We start from the raw sequence: 19,245 nt of genomic DNA on the forward strand, positions 1-19,245 counted from the left end.
AAATGTGTACTCTGTAAATACGGAGTTGGCAGGTAAAAACTAATTTGAACCCCTTGCATTTTTCCTTGCTATTATGTATTATGATATATGCTTTAACCGCTTAACCGTCACCTCCCTTTTTTGAGAATAGACACGAAAATGCACTATCCAAACTTAGATCGCTGTAACTCAACAGTGCTTTGAAATATAACGTTAGACCTGTTTGCTCTAAAGAAGACACCCAGCAGATTATTGCTGAGGTGAAAGCAATTCAATAGATGATGTATGAAAAAGTTATGGAAGTTTGAATTTACTGTAAATTAAAAATACAACTTTTTTTATATAGAATATATTTAACAAAATAAAATAAACTATACAATTACTATAAAATCAAAGCCATATGTCTAATCAAGTTGTGTTCCAAAAGATGAAGTTGCCATCACATAAATTGAAGATCCCATGAGACTTTGTTTAGGTGCTGTACCAAAAATACCCACCGGGTGTCGTCCACATCCCATTGATTTTTTGTTGTTGTTGTTGTTGCATTTTCTTGTAACAAATTACTATATTTTTGCCCAAAATATCACTTCCATCACAAAAGTCACCAAGTATGGAACCTTGAGACCTTTACAACGATATATGTTTTGTCAAGATTAGAAAAGATTTTGATATAGCAGTCAACATAAAATGTGTTAAATGAAACATGACAACGCCCACTAAAGAATTGACCGTTGTACCAGAAATGTACCGTTTCCATGGTAACGCACCGTCCGATCTCGGTTTACACAAGATGAATTTTGAGTTTGTAAGCTTTTGAATGATATCTATATTATAATTACTCATATCCGGTACAAAAAAGGCGATAAAAAAAGAGCTCCTACCATCAATTAACTTAATCGAATCTGGTTTAACTTAAACCTAAAATGTATACTCAAAAAAAAAAAAAAAATAGCAAAGTTGATATGCTTCTGCTTTACACATTTTAACAGAAAATATTTAACACCGTTTAAAAAAAAAAAAGAAGAAGAAAAAAAGTGCAATTTACCCAAAAATATTACTACTGTAATCATGTACTCACTCCAAACATGACCAATATATCCTGAAAAACACCGTCAATGGCACCTGGCAGTTTTCATTTTTGGGTGAACCATCCATTTAACAGTTTAGCAGACAAAATGAAAAGGTAAGCATTGAGCAGTTTATTAGAAATACGTAGACAAAATTGAAAGCTTTTTTCTTTTGAAAACCAGCAATGTGCACAAAACAGTCCAGTCTAACACCCAAATTTGTGATAGTGCAGACTTATTTGGTCTTTTTGTTTTAGTCTCGATCTGAAACATACAATACCTTTCCGTTTCCCAGTAAAGACATCATACTGCAATCATAATATTAAAGACATTAACAGTGCCAATATAGACTTTGGGAAACTGGATAATTTCGGAGGGAGTCAGCAGAAAATATCAACCACCAACAAATGTGGCACCACCTCAAGTGACTAATGACTGACGTATGTTAGGGAGGGGGGTCTACTGACTGCTACTTACCTGTCTTACGCTTTAACCACAAGCTCATAAACTATATTTCACAAGACACAAACTCCCTTCACCTCTGCAAAGTTTGTCACTTTTCATTTTAATTTCAATGCCTTACAATAAAAAAAAGAAGCTTTCCATCACATCTATTGCTTATCAGTTGAAAAAATATGAATACAGTGCAGTTGTTCCAAACAGTTGAAGTATACATCATGTTTTAGTACGGATTAAAAGAAAACAACAAAACAAAAAAAGCCAGGACTGCTCATAAGGAGAGGGACGACGAAGCTCTGTACAACAATATGCATATTAACTCCCAACAGAGGGTTATGTGGATCTTCTGGAGTGCAGCCACTGATGGACAGAGGTGCCACTGAGCTCAATGATTTCAGCTTTGCTCTCTTTCAGATCATGTACCATTTAGATGACTGCTCTTTTCTGAAGCATGTCATCCCCCTCCTCCTCCGCCTCCTCCTCTGTCTGTCCACAATGAGCCAGCTGCTTATTCCAGATCTGGCATTTCTGGAGAAAAAAAAAAAGACATGTTTAAGGAAAAGAACAAAATTCTGTCATAATTTAAGGCCCGGGTACACTTCATTTTCCGCGTTCCGCTCCGTCTTGCGCACAGTTTTCAAAGTACATGAGCGTGGATGAGTTCGACACATGCAATTGCTTTTCTATAACCTACCAGACAGGACAAAAGCAGCGCTGAGTCGGGTCTCTTACAGCACATTCGCTTGGAAGGACGGAAGATTAAATAAAAGTGGTGGCTCCCCCATTGTGTGTGAAGTTTAGAACAAGAATCAAAAGAAAAACGATTGTTGTTTTGTATCGCTCTTTCTGCATATTGTCACCTAGTGCAGGGGTTTTCAATCTTTAAGATGCCACAGACCCCCAAATATGATCACCCCTGTGTCAGGGACCCCCATTCTAAAACATAAGGCATCTGTCTTTTATAAACAATTTATACACACAAGAAATTATAAATCTAAAATTAGTTTGTTACATTATTATATATTTTGTTGTACTCCATGTACTAATGCACTGCTATATGTATTTCTTGCGTATTTATTTAATTTGAATTAAAAACAACTATTATATTAATTTTAAACTAATTTAAAGGTCCCGTTCTTCGCAATTCCATCTTTCAAACTTTAGTTAGTGTGTAATGTTGCTGTTAGAGCATAACTAATACCTGTAAAATTATAAAGCTCAAAGTTCAATGCCAAGCGAGATATTTTATTTAACAGAAGTTCCCTTTCAAAGCCTACAGCGAACGGCCGGTTTGGACTACAGCCCTGCACTTCCTTCAGGAATGACGTCACTAGAACCGTTTGTTGACTAACCCTCCGCCCAACGCAAAACAGGGGGCGTGGTCTCGTTGCTCTCTCACGTGGAGAAGAGCGCGCATTCAGCGCTTGCATCGCCCCGTTATGGTAAGAGGCGGGACCTTTCCGGGCAAATTGCGCTAAGCTGCTGTCCAATCACAACACGGGAAGTGCTGGCCCAATCAGAACTCGTTACGTGTTTCTGAAGGAGGGACTTCATAGAACAAGGAAATCATCAGGCCGTTTTTAGGACAGAGGAAACAGCGCTGTACAGATAAGTAAAAATACAAATGTTAAATGTGTGAAAAATACTTTTTTTTACAGGCGAAACATGAACTCATGTTACATTGCACACTGTAAACAATCAAAGCTTCGAAAACACGTGAAGAACGGGACCTTTAATAGATTTTTTAATCTATAAAATATTTTTTAAAAAATATTTATTTAGATCTAATTTATTGCTTTACTCATTTACTTTAAACATTTTTTGTTTTTTTCTCTATAGTTTTCCACAGCCCCTGTCACTCTCAGTTTGAGAACCCCTGACCCACTGGACTCTTCTGTCTCTAAATTCAGCTTGCGCGTACGCTTTTGTATGCGCACTGTCCAAAAAAATTAAAAATCCTGTAAAAAATTACCATTGGACGGAATGCGGGAAGTATAGTTTGGGCTACTTTCATGTTGTTCCAACTTGTAAGTTTCTTCTGTAACACACACATGATGAAAGTACACTAGTATAAACGTAATTGCTGCCATTCTTTTCTGGAGTTTTCACACTTTCAATAGTGCTTTTGTTTCTTTTTGGAGCTCACTCAAATTCAAGATTTGCATTCAATGGATGAAAGTCATACAAGTTTGGAACGACAAGAAGGGACATTTCTGTTCTCATGTGTCAAGCAATTACAGCTAAGCTTCTGTTTTCCATATTGGATGTGCAGTATGCACGTTGATCAGTGATAACATGTGAATAAATTAAATCTACAGATGCTGGTCATATAATTAGAATATAATCACAAAGTTTATTTTATTTCACTAATTCCATTTAAAAAGTGAAACTTGTATATTATATCCATTCATTACACACAGGCTGATATATTTCAAATGTTTATTTCTTTTAATTTTGATGATTATAACTGACAACTAAAGCCTAGTTCACACTGCCCGATTTTTGCCCCGATTTTGAGTCGCCGACAGGTTTTGCGAAATCGCCGACAAAAGCCCGAGATCACAGGCAAATCGGTGCTCGTGCACGCGAGTGACAATCACGCAGTGTGAATAATCAAAGACGCGATCAGAGAGAATCGCCGACGAGTCGCCGACGCCGGCGAGATATTTGGCATGCTAAATATCTGGACCTGTCTGCGATTCAAACTCCTGCTGTGTGAACAGCGTTCTGACTGAAAATTACATCGGCGATGACCGACAGCCAATGAAAGAGTGAGATACAGGGCAGCAGGAGGTTCAGGGAGGAGTTATAGAGCAGAATTTCAGTATTTTAATTCAGTATTTAGTTACAATTCTATCAAACAGAAACAAAGGCCAAACATTTGCACATCCAGCCACAGCCGCAGCACATTACAAAATTGTTTATTTACCTCAAACTGTTTTTGCAGAACGCAATCCTGGCTCTCTCTGTCTCTCCAACAATTTCTTCCGCCATAATCGTTTTTCTTTTTCTCCACAAATCAGGGCACATACAGTTTGAAGCAAACGTTGTGCAGTTTATCATTTTAAACAACAATTCAAAGCGTCGCGCGAGAACTCCGGTCTGACGCACGTGTGGTCTCGCGTTGTTTACTCGGCACATCGCACGTGTAGTTGGGAAACGTAGTTTGCGCACCGGAGATAGAGTTGTCGGCGACTCTTCCTCTTGTTCAGTCATGCAGTGTGAACTCCTCTGTCGTCAAACCATCGTGCAGTGTGAACACAGCAGTGACTGAATGATACCCCAGATAGTCATGCAGTGTGAATAGAGCAGAGACCCGACGAGTTTGAAAATCGTGCAGTCTGAACTAGGCTTAAGGGAAATCCCAAATTCAGTATCTCAGAAAATTAGAATATTGTGAAAAGGTCCAATATTGAAGACACCTGGCGACACACTCTAATCAGCTCAAAACACCTGCAAAGGCATTTAATGGTCTCAGTCTAGTTCTGTAGGCTATACAATCATGGAGAAGACAGCTGACTTGTCAGTTGTCCAAAAGTTACACCTGATAACTGCACTGTACTCGTTACATCATAAAAAGAGTGGCATCTACGCTAATGTTAGTCTCTCTGTTTATCCCGAGGTTTAACCCGGGATCCCGGATCGGATGGTGGACCTGCGCCTGGACAGGACCAACGCATCCTGGCGTGTCTGCTGAGACCGTGTCAATTGGTGTCTCTACTGAATTTGCCTCACCGGCACGTCATCCTCAATAAACCCGTCTCCGGCGCGACGACTCTGATCTTTCAAGTATTTATACTCTTGTGTAATCGACGCACCATCCTCAATAAACCCGTCTCTTGCCAGGTACCCTGAAATTTTCAATATTCCTATCTAATATGATTTCTGACCTGTAAGGCTGCCAGAATAATACCGTATTTTCCGCACTATAAGGCGCGCTTAAAAGTCATTAATTTTCTCAAAAAACGACAGTGCGCCTTATAATCCGGAGCGCCTTATATATGGATCAAGGCGCTCTTTCAAAATGTTTCAGTATGAAAAAACAATAAAAACGATTTAATAATAATAAAATGTTTCAGTACGACTGGAAAACTACAAAACTGCACCACGTCTCTACAGTCACTATTTGAATGAAGGCAACAGCACGGGATATGAACGTCGATGATTTGAGGCGGTCCTTCTTGGTGCTTTCGTTTTACAAAAAGACGTAATCTCTCGATACGCAAACAAACTAGCGTCTCGCAGCAACTGCCAAAAGATTACCAAGGCTGGGAGATATTGTTAATATGCACATCAATGTTTGAACAACGTTATCATGGGAGTAAATGGAGTTGTCAGAATGCTTAATAAAGTTTGACTTTATCTGACTGTTTTGTTGACATTCCCTTTAGCACAGCTCCATCTAGTGGATGGATAACGCAAACCCCGTCAAACGTTTGACTGCAGTAAAATAGTATAATCCGGTGCGCCCTGTATACGAAAACAGTTTTAAAATAGGCCATTCCCTGAAGGTGCGCCTTATAGTGCGGAAAATACGGTAATCATACACTGTTTAATAATAGGCCAGAGGAGAACTGGCACCCCGACTGAGTCTGGTTTCTCCCAAGGTTTATTTTTCTCCATCATGCCCTGGAGGAGTTTGGGTTCCTCGCCACTGTCGCCTTTGGCTTGGCCTGCTCAGTTGGGGACACTAAAAATATGATTAAAGTTATTCAACTAATTATACAAATAAAATTAATTAATTAGGTCTTATTTAATTCTATAAACTATAATACTGATCTGCCAACACTGTCACTCTATAAATGAAAATAATCTGATAACATCACTGTTTTCTCCAGAACGACTGTACAGGCAAATCTAATTTTGTTGCATTATTGTCCTGTTTGACACTGTGAAGCTGCTTTGACACTACCGTGATTGTAAAAGCGCTATATCCAGCTGTCCCATTGACACCTTACACAAGGAGGGTGAGACACAAAAGGTCATTGCAAAAGAGGCTGGCTGTTCACAAAGCTGTGTGTTAGGGCTGGGCGATATGGCCCCAAAAAAACCAAAAATGACCAAAAATTCACCAAAAATTTGATTTACGATTTAAAACTGGACCACTGTGTTTTCTGAGGTCAAAGGTCAACGCAGTCGTATACCTGGACGTTTTAGAGCACTTCATGCTTCCTGCGGCTGACCAACATAATGGAGATGCAGATTTCATTTATCAACAGGACTTGGCACCTGCACACAGTGCCAAAGCAACCAGTGCCTGGTTTAAGGACTTAATTGGCCAGCAAACTCGCCTGACCTTAACCCATAAAAAAATCTATGAGGTATTGTGAAGAGGAAGATGTGATATGCCAGACCCAACAATGCAGAAGAGCTGAAGGCAATATCAGAGCAGCGTGGGCTCTTAATAACACCTGAGCAGTGCCACAGACTGATCGACTCCACGCCACGCCGCATTGCTGCAGTAATTCAGGCAAAAGGAGCCCAAAATAAGTAATGAGTGCTGTACATGCTCATACTTTTCATTTGGCCAAGATTTCTAAAAATCCTTTCTTTGTATTGGTCTTAAGTATTATTCTAATTTTCTGAGATACTGAATTTGGGATTTTCCTTAGTTGTCAGTTATAATCATCAAAATTAAAAGAAATAAACATTTGAAATATATGAGCCTGTGTGTAATGAATGAATATAATATACAAGTTTCACTTTTTAAATGGAATTAGTGAAATAAAATAAACTTTTTGATTAATTATATGACCAGCATCTGTATTCATCATATAAGACTTGGATTATGTGTGTTTTGAAGCTTAAAAGTGTTGAATAAATTAAGATTACTTTAAATGGGTGGATAAAAATAATGAGAAAGTTGAATGCAAACATTGACTTTCCGGTGAACTATCCCTACAAAACAGTAATGATCTAAAAGTACAAGCTAGAAAAACAGGAAAACTTACTTTCATCATCACTATCAGCTGACTCCTGAAAAGAAAACAGTCAAGTGTTAAAAGCGTGTTGGGAACTCTGTGTTCTGTTCTGCTGTGCTCCACCCCCTGCACGTGACTGAACGTGACCCACCCTGAATGAGCCGAATTATACAGGCCTTCCTTGAGGCAGACTAGATGAATACAATTATTTAGACAACCCCAGTCAATTACAAATAAGTGGTTTGGAAAAATTGATGACGATCCCATAATTAACCCACCCTCAAGCCATCCTAGGTGTATACGACATGCGTGATGTGTTCATAAGAACACAATTGGAGATATACAAAAAAATATCCTGGCTCTTCCCAGCTTTGTAAAGGCAAGTTTTTGAAGTGTCAAAAAGTGCATCCATCCATCCATTATAAAAGTACTCCACACGCCTCCAGGGGGTTAATAAATGCCGTCTGATCCAAAGCGATGGGATTTTATAAGAAAAATATCCATATTTAAAACTTATAAACTATACTCTTTCAGCAACAGCCGTACACGAGAGAGTAAAGTTCTGATGGAAGGCTGACCTCTGACCTGATGCGTGATGTAACTCACCTTCGAAATCCTCCAACAATTTTCTTCCAATTCATGACCAGCGTTTAGTTTTGCTCTATTCTCTGCGCTTCCGCTACATCATACGTCGGGTAAGAGGTCAGCCCTACCACCGGAACCTGACTCTCTTGTGAACGCACGTACGGCCATTGTCGGAAGTCGATGATTATAGTTCATAAAGTTTTAAATATTTATTAACACACTGGAGCCATATGGATTACTTTTGTGATGGATGGATGAGCTTTTTGGAGCTATTTAATACCATTATAAAGCTGGGAAGAGCCAGGATATCATTTAATATGAATCCAATTGTGCTTGGCTGAGAAGAAAAAGTGTTATCAACACCTAGCGTGGCTTGAGGGTGAGTAAATGTATATATATATTTTATATATATATATATATATATATATATACATATATATACATATATATATATACATATATATATATATATATATATATATATATATATATATATATATATATATATATATATATATATATATATATATATATATATATATATATATATATATATACATATATATATATACACATACACACAAACTCACCTAAAGGATTATTAGGAACACCATACTAATACTGTGTTTGACCCCCTTTCGTCTTCAGAACTGCCTTAATTCTACGTGGCTTTAATTCAACAAGGTGCTGAAAGCATTCTTTAGAAATGTTGGCCCATATTGATAGGAGAGCATCTTGCAGTTGATGGAGATTTGTGGGATGCACATCCAGGGCACGAAGCTCCCGTTCCACCACATCCCAAAGCTGCTCTATTGGGTGGAGATCTGGTGACTGTGGGGGCCATTTTAGTACAGTCAACTCATTGTCATGTTCAAGAAACTAATTTGAAATGATTCAAGCTTTGTGACATGGTGCATTATCCTGCTGGAAGTAGCCATCAGAGGATGGGTACATGGTGGACATAAAGGGATGGACATGGTCAGAAACAATGCTCAGGTAGGCCGTGGCATTTAAACGATGCCCAATTGGCACTAAGGGGCCTAAAGTGTGCCAAGAAAACATCCCCCACACCATTACACCACCACCACCAGCCTGCACAGTGGTAACAAGGCATGATGGATCCATGTTCTCATTCTGTTAACGCCAAATTCTGACTCCACCATCTGAACGTCTCAACAGAAATCGAGACTCATCAGACCAGGCAACATTTTTCCAGTCTTGAACTGTCCAATTTTGGTGAGCTTGTGCAAATTGTAGCCTCTTTTTCCTATTTGTAGTGGAGATGAGTGGTACCCGGTGGGGTCTTCTGCTGTTGTAGCCCATCCGCCTCCAGGTTGTGCGTGTTGTGGCTTCATAAATGCTTTGCTGCACACCTCGGTTGTAACGAGTGGTTATTTCAGTCAAAGTTGCTCTTCTATCAGCTTGAATCAGTCGGCCCATTCTCCACTGACCTCTCGCATCAACAGCATTTTCACCCACAGGACTGCTGCATACTGGATGTTTTTCCCTTTTCACGCCATTCTTTGTAAACCCTAGAAATGGTTGTGTGTGAAAATCCCAGTAACTGAGCAGATTGAGAAATACTCAGACCGGCCCGTCTGGCACTAACAGCCATGCCACGCTCAAAATTGCTTAAATCACTTTTCTTTCCCATTCTGACATTCAGTTTGGAGTTCAGGAGATTGTCTTGACCAGGACCACACCCCTAAATGCATTGAAGCAACTGCCATGTGATTGGCTGATTAGATAATTGCATTAATGAAAAATTGAACAGGTGATCCTAATAATCCTTTAGGTGAGAGTATAAAATGTTTTTTTTAATATATACAATACAGGGCCAAAAGTTGACACATTACTATTTGTAATGTTTTTGAAAGAAGTTTCTTCTGCTCATCAAGCCTGTATTTACTTGATAAAAAATACAGAAACATTTTTATATTGTGATATATTACAATTTAAAATATTTGGTTTTCAATTCATTATACTTTAAATCATTTATTTCTGTGATGCAAAGGATGCAAACGACTGACCAGTAGTGTATATTGTTGTTACAAAAGATTTCTATTTTTAAAAAATGTGCTTCTTCTTTTATTTTATTTTGTATTCATCAATGTATTATAAAAAAGTATCAAAGGATATAAAAAACTATTAAGCAGCAGAACTGTTTCCAACTTTGAAAATGAATCCTCATATGAGAATGATTTCTGAAGGATCATGATCACTGAAGACTGGAGGAACCATCCTGAACATTCAGCTTTGATCACAGAAATAAATGATCATTTAAAGTATAATACATTGAAAAACAATTATTTTAAATTGTAATAATATATCACAATATTACATTTTTTTCTGTATCTTTGATCAAATAAACGGAGGCTTGATGAGCAGAAGAAACTTCTTTCAAAAACATTACAAATAGTAATGGCCTGAACTGTATATTTTTGTCAGAAGTACAAAAGTCATTCAGGTTTGGGATGACGTGGATGAGTGAATAATTTGGGTGAACTATCCCACTTACTAAACTTTATTACACATATGCAGAAACTATTAAATCTTACATCATCTGCTCCATCTAGATCAGGTAAATCATCCTCTCCTCCCATGTTGCCCATCATCTGAAACCGAAAAATCGTGTCAGAACAACACATTAATTACAGCCATATATCTCTCACACAATCCCAATAATAGGGAATACTGCTGGGAAGGTAAATTGCTTTTTTTCGATTAAAATAGGACTAACCTCTGAAAAGCGATCATAGTTGGCCAAATCTTCCTCTGAATCATCCTCCCAGTCTTTCCAGTTGTTGAAGTCAACACTAAGCCAGTTGAGCTGTAGACAAAACAAGACAACAATTAAGCTTTATCTTAACCAAGTCAACAATCCAAGTATGGATGCACCCACATTAAATACTGATAGAGAATAACTAATAATTATTTACTAGATTATTGACATAACTTTGTCTGCAATTTCATTTTAAGACCTGGTGCCAGTCACATAAACTAAGTGTGGCGAGGTGGACGAGTGAGATATGAGAGGAGTCATGAGGGAGCTCGGCAGCATATAAGGACGAGCGATGCCAGTGAAAGAAGAGAGGACCAGGCCTGGACTTCACGTTAGAGTTTAATTTTCCTGTACGAGCCCAAACTTAACCCGAGCCGATCCACGGGCCAGGTCGGGTCAAAAATTTCCAGAGCTGCTCGCATGAAAACTGCACTTTGCTTAACTAAATATTTGTGTTTCAAATTGTTTAATTTAAAAGTGGACATTTCAACCTTTCTACACACATATTTCTAGGGGTATGACGAGATCTCATAAGACTAAAATGTGATGAGATTTTTCGTTGAGGTGAAAACCTCTCTAGCTAACTGAGTCCTAATTCGCCTATACTACGATCTAAAAGTATGTACTCTTTTGTAAAGAAAAAGTACGTACACTTTCGAGTGTCTTGCAGAAGAGTAAGCTATGCAAACTTCGGGTTATACTACTTCGTCATCTTGAACGGACTCTGTTGCTTAGTTGCGTGCATCCCGTCACCGTTTAAACTGCCATCTCGTTGGTTAAAACCCTTTTTATTCGAGAGAAATGTACTGTAGCAGCACGTTGATCTGCCATTCATTGGTCTTTAATGCAGAGACTCTCCTTATCTATTTGCAATTAAAATATAGTGATGCATTTGAGAGTTAAAATTCACAATGTGGATAACTTTTTATCCAAAAAAAAAGTGGCTACCTGAGGCATGAGAATATTTCTTAATATGAAAGCTATCAGTGTAGTTAACCATCTCTTAGCTCTGTATCATGCGTGAAGAAAAATGTGGTCTCTATTTGCACTTTGAATATTGAGTACTTCGATTACGGTTGTACTTATAGTTGCACTTGATCTATGATCAATTTTTGGAAAGGAGTTCAGTTAGGAGGTCCAAAGTTGTAGAAGCTCATAACTCATGCAGTTCTATGGTCTGAAGAGACAATCAAAAAAAAGTCAGTGAGTTGAGTTTGTGCAAAACCTTTTACAGTGCTTGTGTATTGTTGTCTTTTATTGCATATGACAATTCATAGAGAAAGTAGAACTGAAATGACATTCATTGCAAGATGATGAGTTAAAGCATTTCAAATGCACCTGCAAACATTTTTTTTGTCACGTATTTCATAACTGCGGATTTCTTAAAAATTACTATGTAAAAATCTTGTCTCGTCTCGTGAACCCAATCTCGTGTCTCGTCTTGTGAAATAAGTGTCGCACCCCTAGTAATAAATAAATCTACCTCAATTTTGATAAATTGTCCACCTGTTTGAGAAGTGTTTGTCTTGCTTTGAACACAGTTAGCTGTCTGTTCTTCCCTCTTTCTTACACTCAGGAGCAAAAATATGCCTTTAATCTTTAAAGATAAAGATTTTACATTTATCATGCTAATTATCGATATTGATTGATATGGAAAATTATACGATGATAATTGTTTTGGGCCATATCGCCCAGCCCTATATACACATGTTGTAGGATACCTCCAAAACAAAATTAGGAACCTTTAAAATAGCATAATATGGGCACTTTTAAATAATCACTTAAATCAACACTTAACTTTGACTTTAAAGGGATAGTTCACTTTAAAATGAAAATTCTGTCATCCTTTACTCATCCTCAAGTTGTTTCAAACCTGTATGAATTTCTTTCTTCAGCTGAACACAAGGGAAGATATTTTGAAGAATGTCAGTAACCAAAGCCATTGACTTCCATAGCAGGAAAAAAGAAATACTATGGAAGTCACCGGCTCCAGTTAAAGGTGCCCTAGAGTGAGTTGAAACAATATGTTAACTTGTTCTCTGATATCTACATAGAGGGTATGTGGCTTATTTAAGGGCAAAAATTGTCCAGATACAGTTTTACAGGTCCACTTACAACCCTATAAATTATCCCCAGGATGTAATACTCTGTTTTTGCCTTATTTGGAAGAGTCATGAATATTAATGTTGAGCTCTGCTCTGATTGGCTTATTTCAGCAGTTCAGTGAAGCGGCTTGTGAGTCCTGACCGTCCTGACAGAACTCAGACCGACTGAATGACACTTTAAGCAGAACATCTCAAACGGAGATTGATAAAATGTAGTCTACTTGTTTATTGGTGTTTTCAGATCATCCGCGCGTGAGAAAGAGCTTGCGTTTGTGCGGTTGCCAGATTTCAGTAATTAAATTCCCCAAACCGAGCTTTTCTGTGAAAAGAACCCATATACTATCCAGTGTATTACCTAAACATGGCCAATCTGTCAACCATATGCACGCGAGCTCTCTCTCGCGCACGGGTGATCTGAAAACACCAATTAATTCCATCAGTGGCTGTTGCTTAAAGTCCCTATTATCTAGACAATGCTGCCTCTCTAGAGCCCCTTTCACACTGCACATCGGACCCGCAATATTCCCGGAACATTGCCGGGTCGCCTTCTGTGTGAAAGCACCACGTCCTGGGATTGATTACCGAATTCGACCCGGGTCGGGGACCTAGTAAAATTGCGGTATTCGACCAGGGACGAGCGCTGTGTGAACAAAAGCCGAAACTAATGCCGCAACGTGTACGTAGTTATGGTGCGACTCCTAGAGCTTGTTTTTTCAATAATACAACCCTGCAGTGCCAGAAGAGCTCGTCGGTGTTTTAAACGCAGAGAGTGTTCGTATACAAAAGAAACTAAAATTAAACAAGCAGAAATGTGCGCAAACTGGACACAAGTCGAGACCACGGAGCTCCTTACTATCCGCGCTGAAGCTGAGATCGCTCGCCATTATACGTCACATCAGGATGTCACGTGTCAACTCGATCCGGGACCGTTACGGGTTGTGTGTGAAAGCGCACATATTACAGCATTTCGCTTGCAGTGTGAATGGACCAAATCTAGCGGCCCGGGAACAAATGCCGGGTCGCATTATCCGTGTATTTGCCGGAATCGCAGTGTGAAAGGGGCTTAAGAAACTTTCAATTTAATCAGAAATTGTTTAAACAGCCAATAAGTGGATAAATCGCTACTTACTGCTTGCAGGAATACAGTTGCCACTTTCTTCAGTTTAAGACGCTGAGCGAAGCTTGCTCGAAATGAACCGAACAAACGAACAATTTGTTGTGGTATCCGATTATAATAAACCTCAACCATGTGTCATGAGAGCCGTTTTTGCTATCTTCGAGTGTCTTGTTTACCATCAGTAGATTCGGCTTGTTGGACAGATGCAAATGTTGGGGGCGTGCATATAAATGATCCCCAACGCTTGCGTCACGGTTGGGTTTATGTTGAGAAGCACTTCTTTTTTTTCTGTTGAGTTTTTGATTCTTGAGATTTACATATGAAGGAGGAGGCAATGGTGTTTGAGACTCACAGTATGTGACGTCCATGTACTGAACTCTTATTATTTCACTATGGCAAGGTTAAATCAATTTTTCATTCTAGGGCACCTTTAACTGTTTGGTTACTGACATGCTTCAAAATATCTTCCCTCGTGTTCAGCTGAAGAAAGAAATGCATACAGGTTTGAAACAACTTGAGGATGAGGAAAGGATGACAGAATTTTAATTTTTAAGTGAACTAACCCTTTAAATTGGCAAGATTGATCTAATAAAGTTCTTAAATAAAAATCATTTGCAGCAACAATAAACTTGCCTTTGCCTTGTCTTTTGTTAACCTGGGCCAGGATTTCCCTGCCTCTGCTTTCCGTAAACAGCACAAGACTGACCGGTCTGTACGCTTATGTTTGGACCCCTAAGAATAGAAAGTAAAGCATAAATCAAAACGTGCTCATCTTGAAATATACATCCCACTACAGCAAATCATTTGAAACATGATATCTCAACTGCGTGCTTAACTCACATCTTGTTCGATGGATTCAAAAAGGTCAATTTCATTTGAGTGCTTCACATTATCCGTCCCGCTGAGACAGCTGAAGAAGAGCACAGAAGACAATATTAGATAAACCACAAAACATTCAAACTACAGTCTAGAATCTAAGGCAATGACTATAAGAAACTTTTGGTGTTTAGATAGATGTTGAAATTATAACAACATACCTGAAACCAAATTTGGACTTTTCAAAATTTACTTTCACATCCTTGCTGTCCTCCACCAAAAACTCAATGAAGACACAGTCCCGTCTGTCGTACCACTTAGCAGTTGCTGGATGCCTGATGAGAAATTTAAATTAAGGATTGAATCAATGGATAGAATACTTTAGCGATGAACATTTTATGGAAATTATGTATATGTCGGCCATCGATTAGCTGATATTTAGTCACTATGGTTATATCCATTGGCCTATAACCAGGCCCATGTGACCAATTAATTCTCATTTCTGCAGGCCAAAATATACCAACAGCCTTGTCAAACACATTTTCCCATTTATTGCTGAAAGTCTAGTCTCATATATTTGAAAAATAATAAATATTGTGGGGATGCACCAATAGGATTTTTTTGGCCGATATCGACATCCTTTTTAACAAACAACCACTGGCCGATTCCAAAATTTGTCACATACTTTCTTATTTGAAAATCAGCAAAGTTCAAAAATGCATACATAAAGGTATATTAGCTTGTTTACCGCTACAATCATTTCTATTGAACATCGATTGGAGTGGTGAGCAATTTTTTATTTAAATAGTGAGCCATTTTTTTGTCTTTTGCGGTCACTTCAAGAGCTGCACTGAGCGAATACACTGGTACACAAGGGTTTTCTTTCTTAACGGTTTACAGTCATTTAAAGCTACACTGTGTATTTTTTTTATTTTATTCTTAGCTAAAAACACTTAGTTCTTTCAAAAATATATGTGCTCATTAATGTACATTTACTTCTTTCAAGTAATAAAGTATTCTCGTAAGTTTATAATATGCCATTGAAAACACATACGGGTGAGGGGTTCGAATGCCGGTCGCCATGTTGCCCCTCCATCTTGAAAGTACATTAGCCAAAGAGGGACATACCCGTAAATTCAAGCTTCGCCTTTCGCGTTTTAACACTCGATGGCACTGTGTTGAATGTGAAGAGGGGGATTGCCGTGTTAATCTTGGACTAAATCGGCCGCCGTAGGAGTTAAAACGAAATCAGAATTGAGAGGAACAGAAACTATTATTCACTGGATGGTCATATACCTTTACACCGCTAGATGGGGGGAAATATCACAGAGTGGAGCTTTAAGAAATAACCGATTAGGTTTACAAGGATACTCGCCAAGAAATGTAATATAATTTTGTGTGAATTAATTTTTCTTGTGCTTGAATATTCTAATTTGCAGTTTAAAAACAAATGCACAGGATAAATTTTCACAAAAACTCAGCACTGGCCTGAATGGGACAGTGATAGTTCTGCTGTCCCGATCATGGGTCAAGCTGTACCCGTATTCCGTACTGACGAGCCCTGCTGTATTTTGTTCAAGCAAGTATTTCATTATTTTACCAAGAGAAAAATATTGGATTGTCCAAAAGACACTATACAACTCAGCAACTTTATTAATTAATAAACAATGGGTTTGTTATATCTGCCTTTTTCATGCTAATGTCCTAAATTGATTTTTTTTTTTAAATCAGACAAAATGTCGTCGGCCGATACATCGGTGCATCTCTAAAAACAAGTAAATTGTGCACAAACTGTTGCAGTTTCTCTAATTTGCTACAATTAAATTTATAAACTCAAATTACAGTAAACACTTTTATAATGTTGCAAAATATTTATATTTCAAATTAATGCTATTCTTTAACTTTCTATTCATCAAATAATCCCCAAAATATTAAGCAGCACAACTCTCTTCCACATTAATAATAATAATACACATTGAATTGCTAATCAAATCCCCAAATCAGAATGATTTCTGAGGGATCATGGGACACTGAAGACTGGAGGCCTTTCTAAGCCATCAGATTTCAACAAAAATATCTTCATTTGTGTCTTAAGATGAGCAAAGGTAGGGCTGCACAATTAGTTAATCGAATTTGTAATCGTGATTACAATTACAGATGTCTCAATTATGTAATATTTCAATCAAATGTAATCAAAATTACACAAACAAGTCAACTTCTGTGCTTATTGTGTTTTTTTTTCTTCCTAAATGTTGTCTTAAGTTTTTTTCCCCATTGTTAAATTTGTATTTTTAGTATAACTTAATACCGTGCATATTTGACTTTTTTATTTATTTAAAGAACCCAAACCAATAGACTGTTTTTAGCTCGTTTCTTTTGATATAACAATACGGCATGCAGTTGCTTCAAACTATGTAATAAAGCTATTCAAAGTTTCATTCAAAGTTTCAGTCAATGTAAATTGTGATGATCATAATGTATAAATCACAATTTCAGGGGAATAATCGACAATTATGATTTTTGGCATAATCGTGCAGCCCTAAGCAAAGGTCTTACGGGTGTCGAACGACATGAGGGTTAATAATTAATGACAGAATTTATATTTTTAGGTGAACTAATCCTTTTAACATTAGGGGTCAAAACGCCATTCCCCACAAATAGCAGTCGCAGATTAGGTACAGAAAATGCAATTCTTTCAACAACAAAAACAATGTATCTGCAAAGAGCAGGTGGCATGGACATCTGTGAGACACCACTTCAATCTGCCGTCTGTCACTGCTTCTTTTCTAAAGAATGGGGTATCAAATTCCCCCTGCGAAACTGAGTGACCCATGCCTGTGCTCTGAAGATGAAACAAGAAAACACTAAACAACGGATCAATGCCATCCTCATACTGTACATGCCCATACAAACACATTAATTAAATACATGATAACTCATGTGAAATACCATAAGGGTTTAACACCACAACTATTAATTAATTAATTAATATATATATATATATATATATATATATATATATATATATATATATATATATATACACTCAACTCTTAAGTCCCAGCAATGTGAAGAAATACTTTTTGGCTATTGGGACAAAATGAACCATGGTAATTTTAAATGCACAGAGCTTTAGATGTAATAGCGGTCTTCACTGTATGAATGAGTTATTATGAGTGTGTGTGTGTGTGTGTGTGTGAGTGTGTGTATTCATTCATCCAGATCTGTGGCCCTGTAGCACGTGCAGGCGGCGCGCGCTCATTCAGCCATAAAAGAAACCGATCAACTCCCTCACTTCAGCAACTCTTTCAGCGAGTTCGTCGATACTAAAATAAACATTTACACTTATGTGTATATTTACGAACGGAACTTGGGTGGGAAAACGGCGCAACATGCTAACATTTGTGACCTTATTCAGGCTAACTGTACCATGCCAAATTAAATTATTAGCGTTATATTTTTACACCTTTCAACAGAGTTATGACGCTAATGCCTTTAGATATAGCGTTTAATAAACCTGCAGGGGGTTTCACTGAGTTACTGAATAGTTTAACGACTACGAGAGGAGTGAATGAGTCGTGCGGAAGTAGCTAATGCTGGCTAGCGATAAGCTTCACAGTCTACACAGTTATTCAGTACTGGGTTTTAGTAACGAGCTGTATCTTACGAAAACCAAAACAGATATATTCAACAGAGAGCACACACTTACATGTCTTTGGCGCCTGTGTTTATGTATGTGTGTGTGTGTGATGGTCAGCGTATGCTCAGAGGTTTTCTGGTATGTTCTCCCGAGGTTCTGTTCTGGTGGTGTCACAGGAGCACGAGTGGGCGGGGCCTCAAACCACGCCCCTAAAAAAATCGTTGGATTTTTCTAGAGCTTCCGTTTCAAACACAAATAATGCAACATCGTCATTAAAAAAAATAATTTTTAAATTATGTCTTAAATCTCGATTATAAATTATGTAGTATTGCACTTGATGTAATTATTTGATACAATTGTCTAAATGATATTACGGAAGCCCATTTTCGGCACATAAGAAGTTACATGTTTTGACAAACTATTTAAAAAGTCAAAATGATCCCATAAAAGTCGCAACTACGACATACTTACTAATAATTATGACGCCTTTGACCTTCTACGTCATCATTATGACATCAACAAAATCGAGATTATGAGGTAAAAGTCATAATAATGACAAACTGATGAAGCTGAAATTATAAAATAATACGTCAAAATGATGACATGCTAGATTATGAGATTAGAAAACAGAAATGATGAGAGGAAACTAGTCATAATTTCTATTCAAATAAAATAATATCGAGTCAAATATTTTAAAGTAAATGTTAGTATTTGAAATTAAATACAAAAAAACCGTCTTGCTTTTATTTTGAAAGCACCCGTTGATTCGTCATA

At 37.7% G+C, this 19,245-nt stretch overlaps 1 protein-coding gene across 2 annotated transcripts; it reads right to left on the reverse strand.

Moving 5' to 3' along the window:
• Positions 1–1,155: 1,155 nt before the first annotated feature.
• Positions 1,156–18,692, reverse strand: ptges3b (prostaglandin E synthase 3b (cytosolic)). Of its 2 annotated transcripts, none has more exons than XM_067446919.1 (8): positions 18,541–18,692; positions 15,053–15,166; positions 14,856–14,925; positions 14,649–14,747; positions 10,752–10,841; positions 10,570–10,626; positions 7,457–7,481; positions 1,156–2,033 (listed from the first exon to the last, which is right to left on the reverse strand). In XM_067446919.1, coding segments are annotated over exons 1-8 (477 nt in total). In that variant the 5' UTR covers positions 18,543–18,692; the 3' UTR covers positions 1,156–2,013. The 2 variants fall into 2 exon arrangements, with proteins under 2 accessions (XP_067303020.1, XP_067303019.1); XM_067446918.1 differs by lacking the exon at positions 1,156–2,033 and adding an exon at positions 3,279–3,543.
• Positions 18,693–19,245: the final 553 nt, after the last annotated feature.

This window comes from Pseudorasbora parva, chromosome 6 (assembly GCF_024679245.1).
Source record: "Pseudorasbora parva isolate DD20220531a chromosome 6, ASM2467924v1, whole genome shotgun sequence".
Classification (NCBI taxonomy): Eukaryota; Metazoa; Chordata; class Actinopteri; order Cypriniformes; family Gobionidae; genus Pseudorasbora; species Pseudorasbora parva.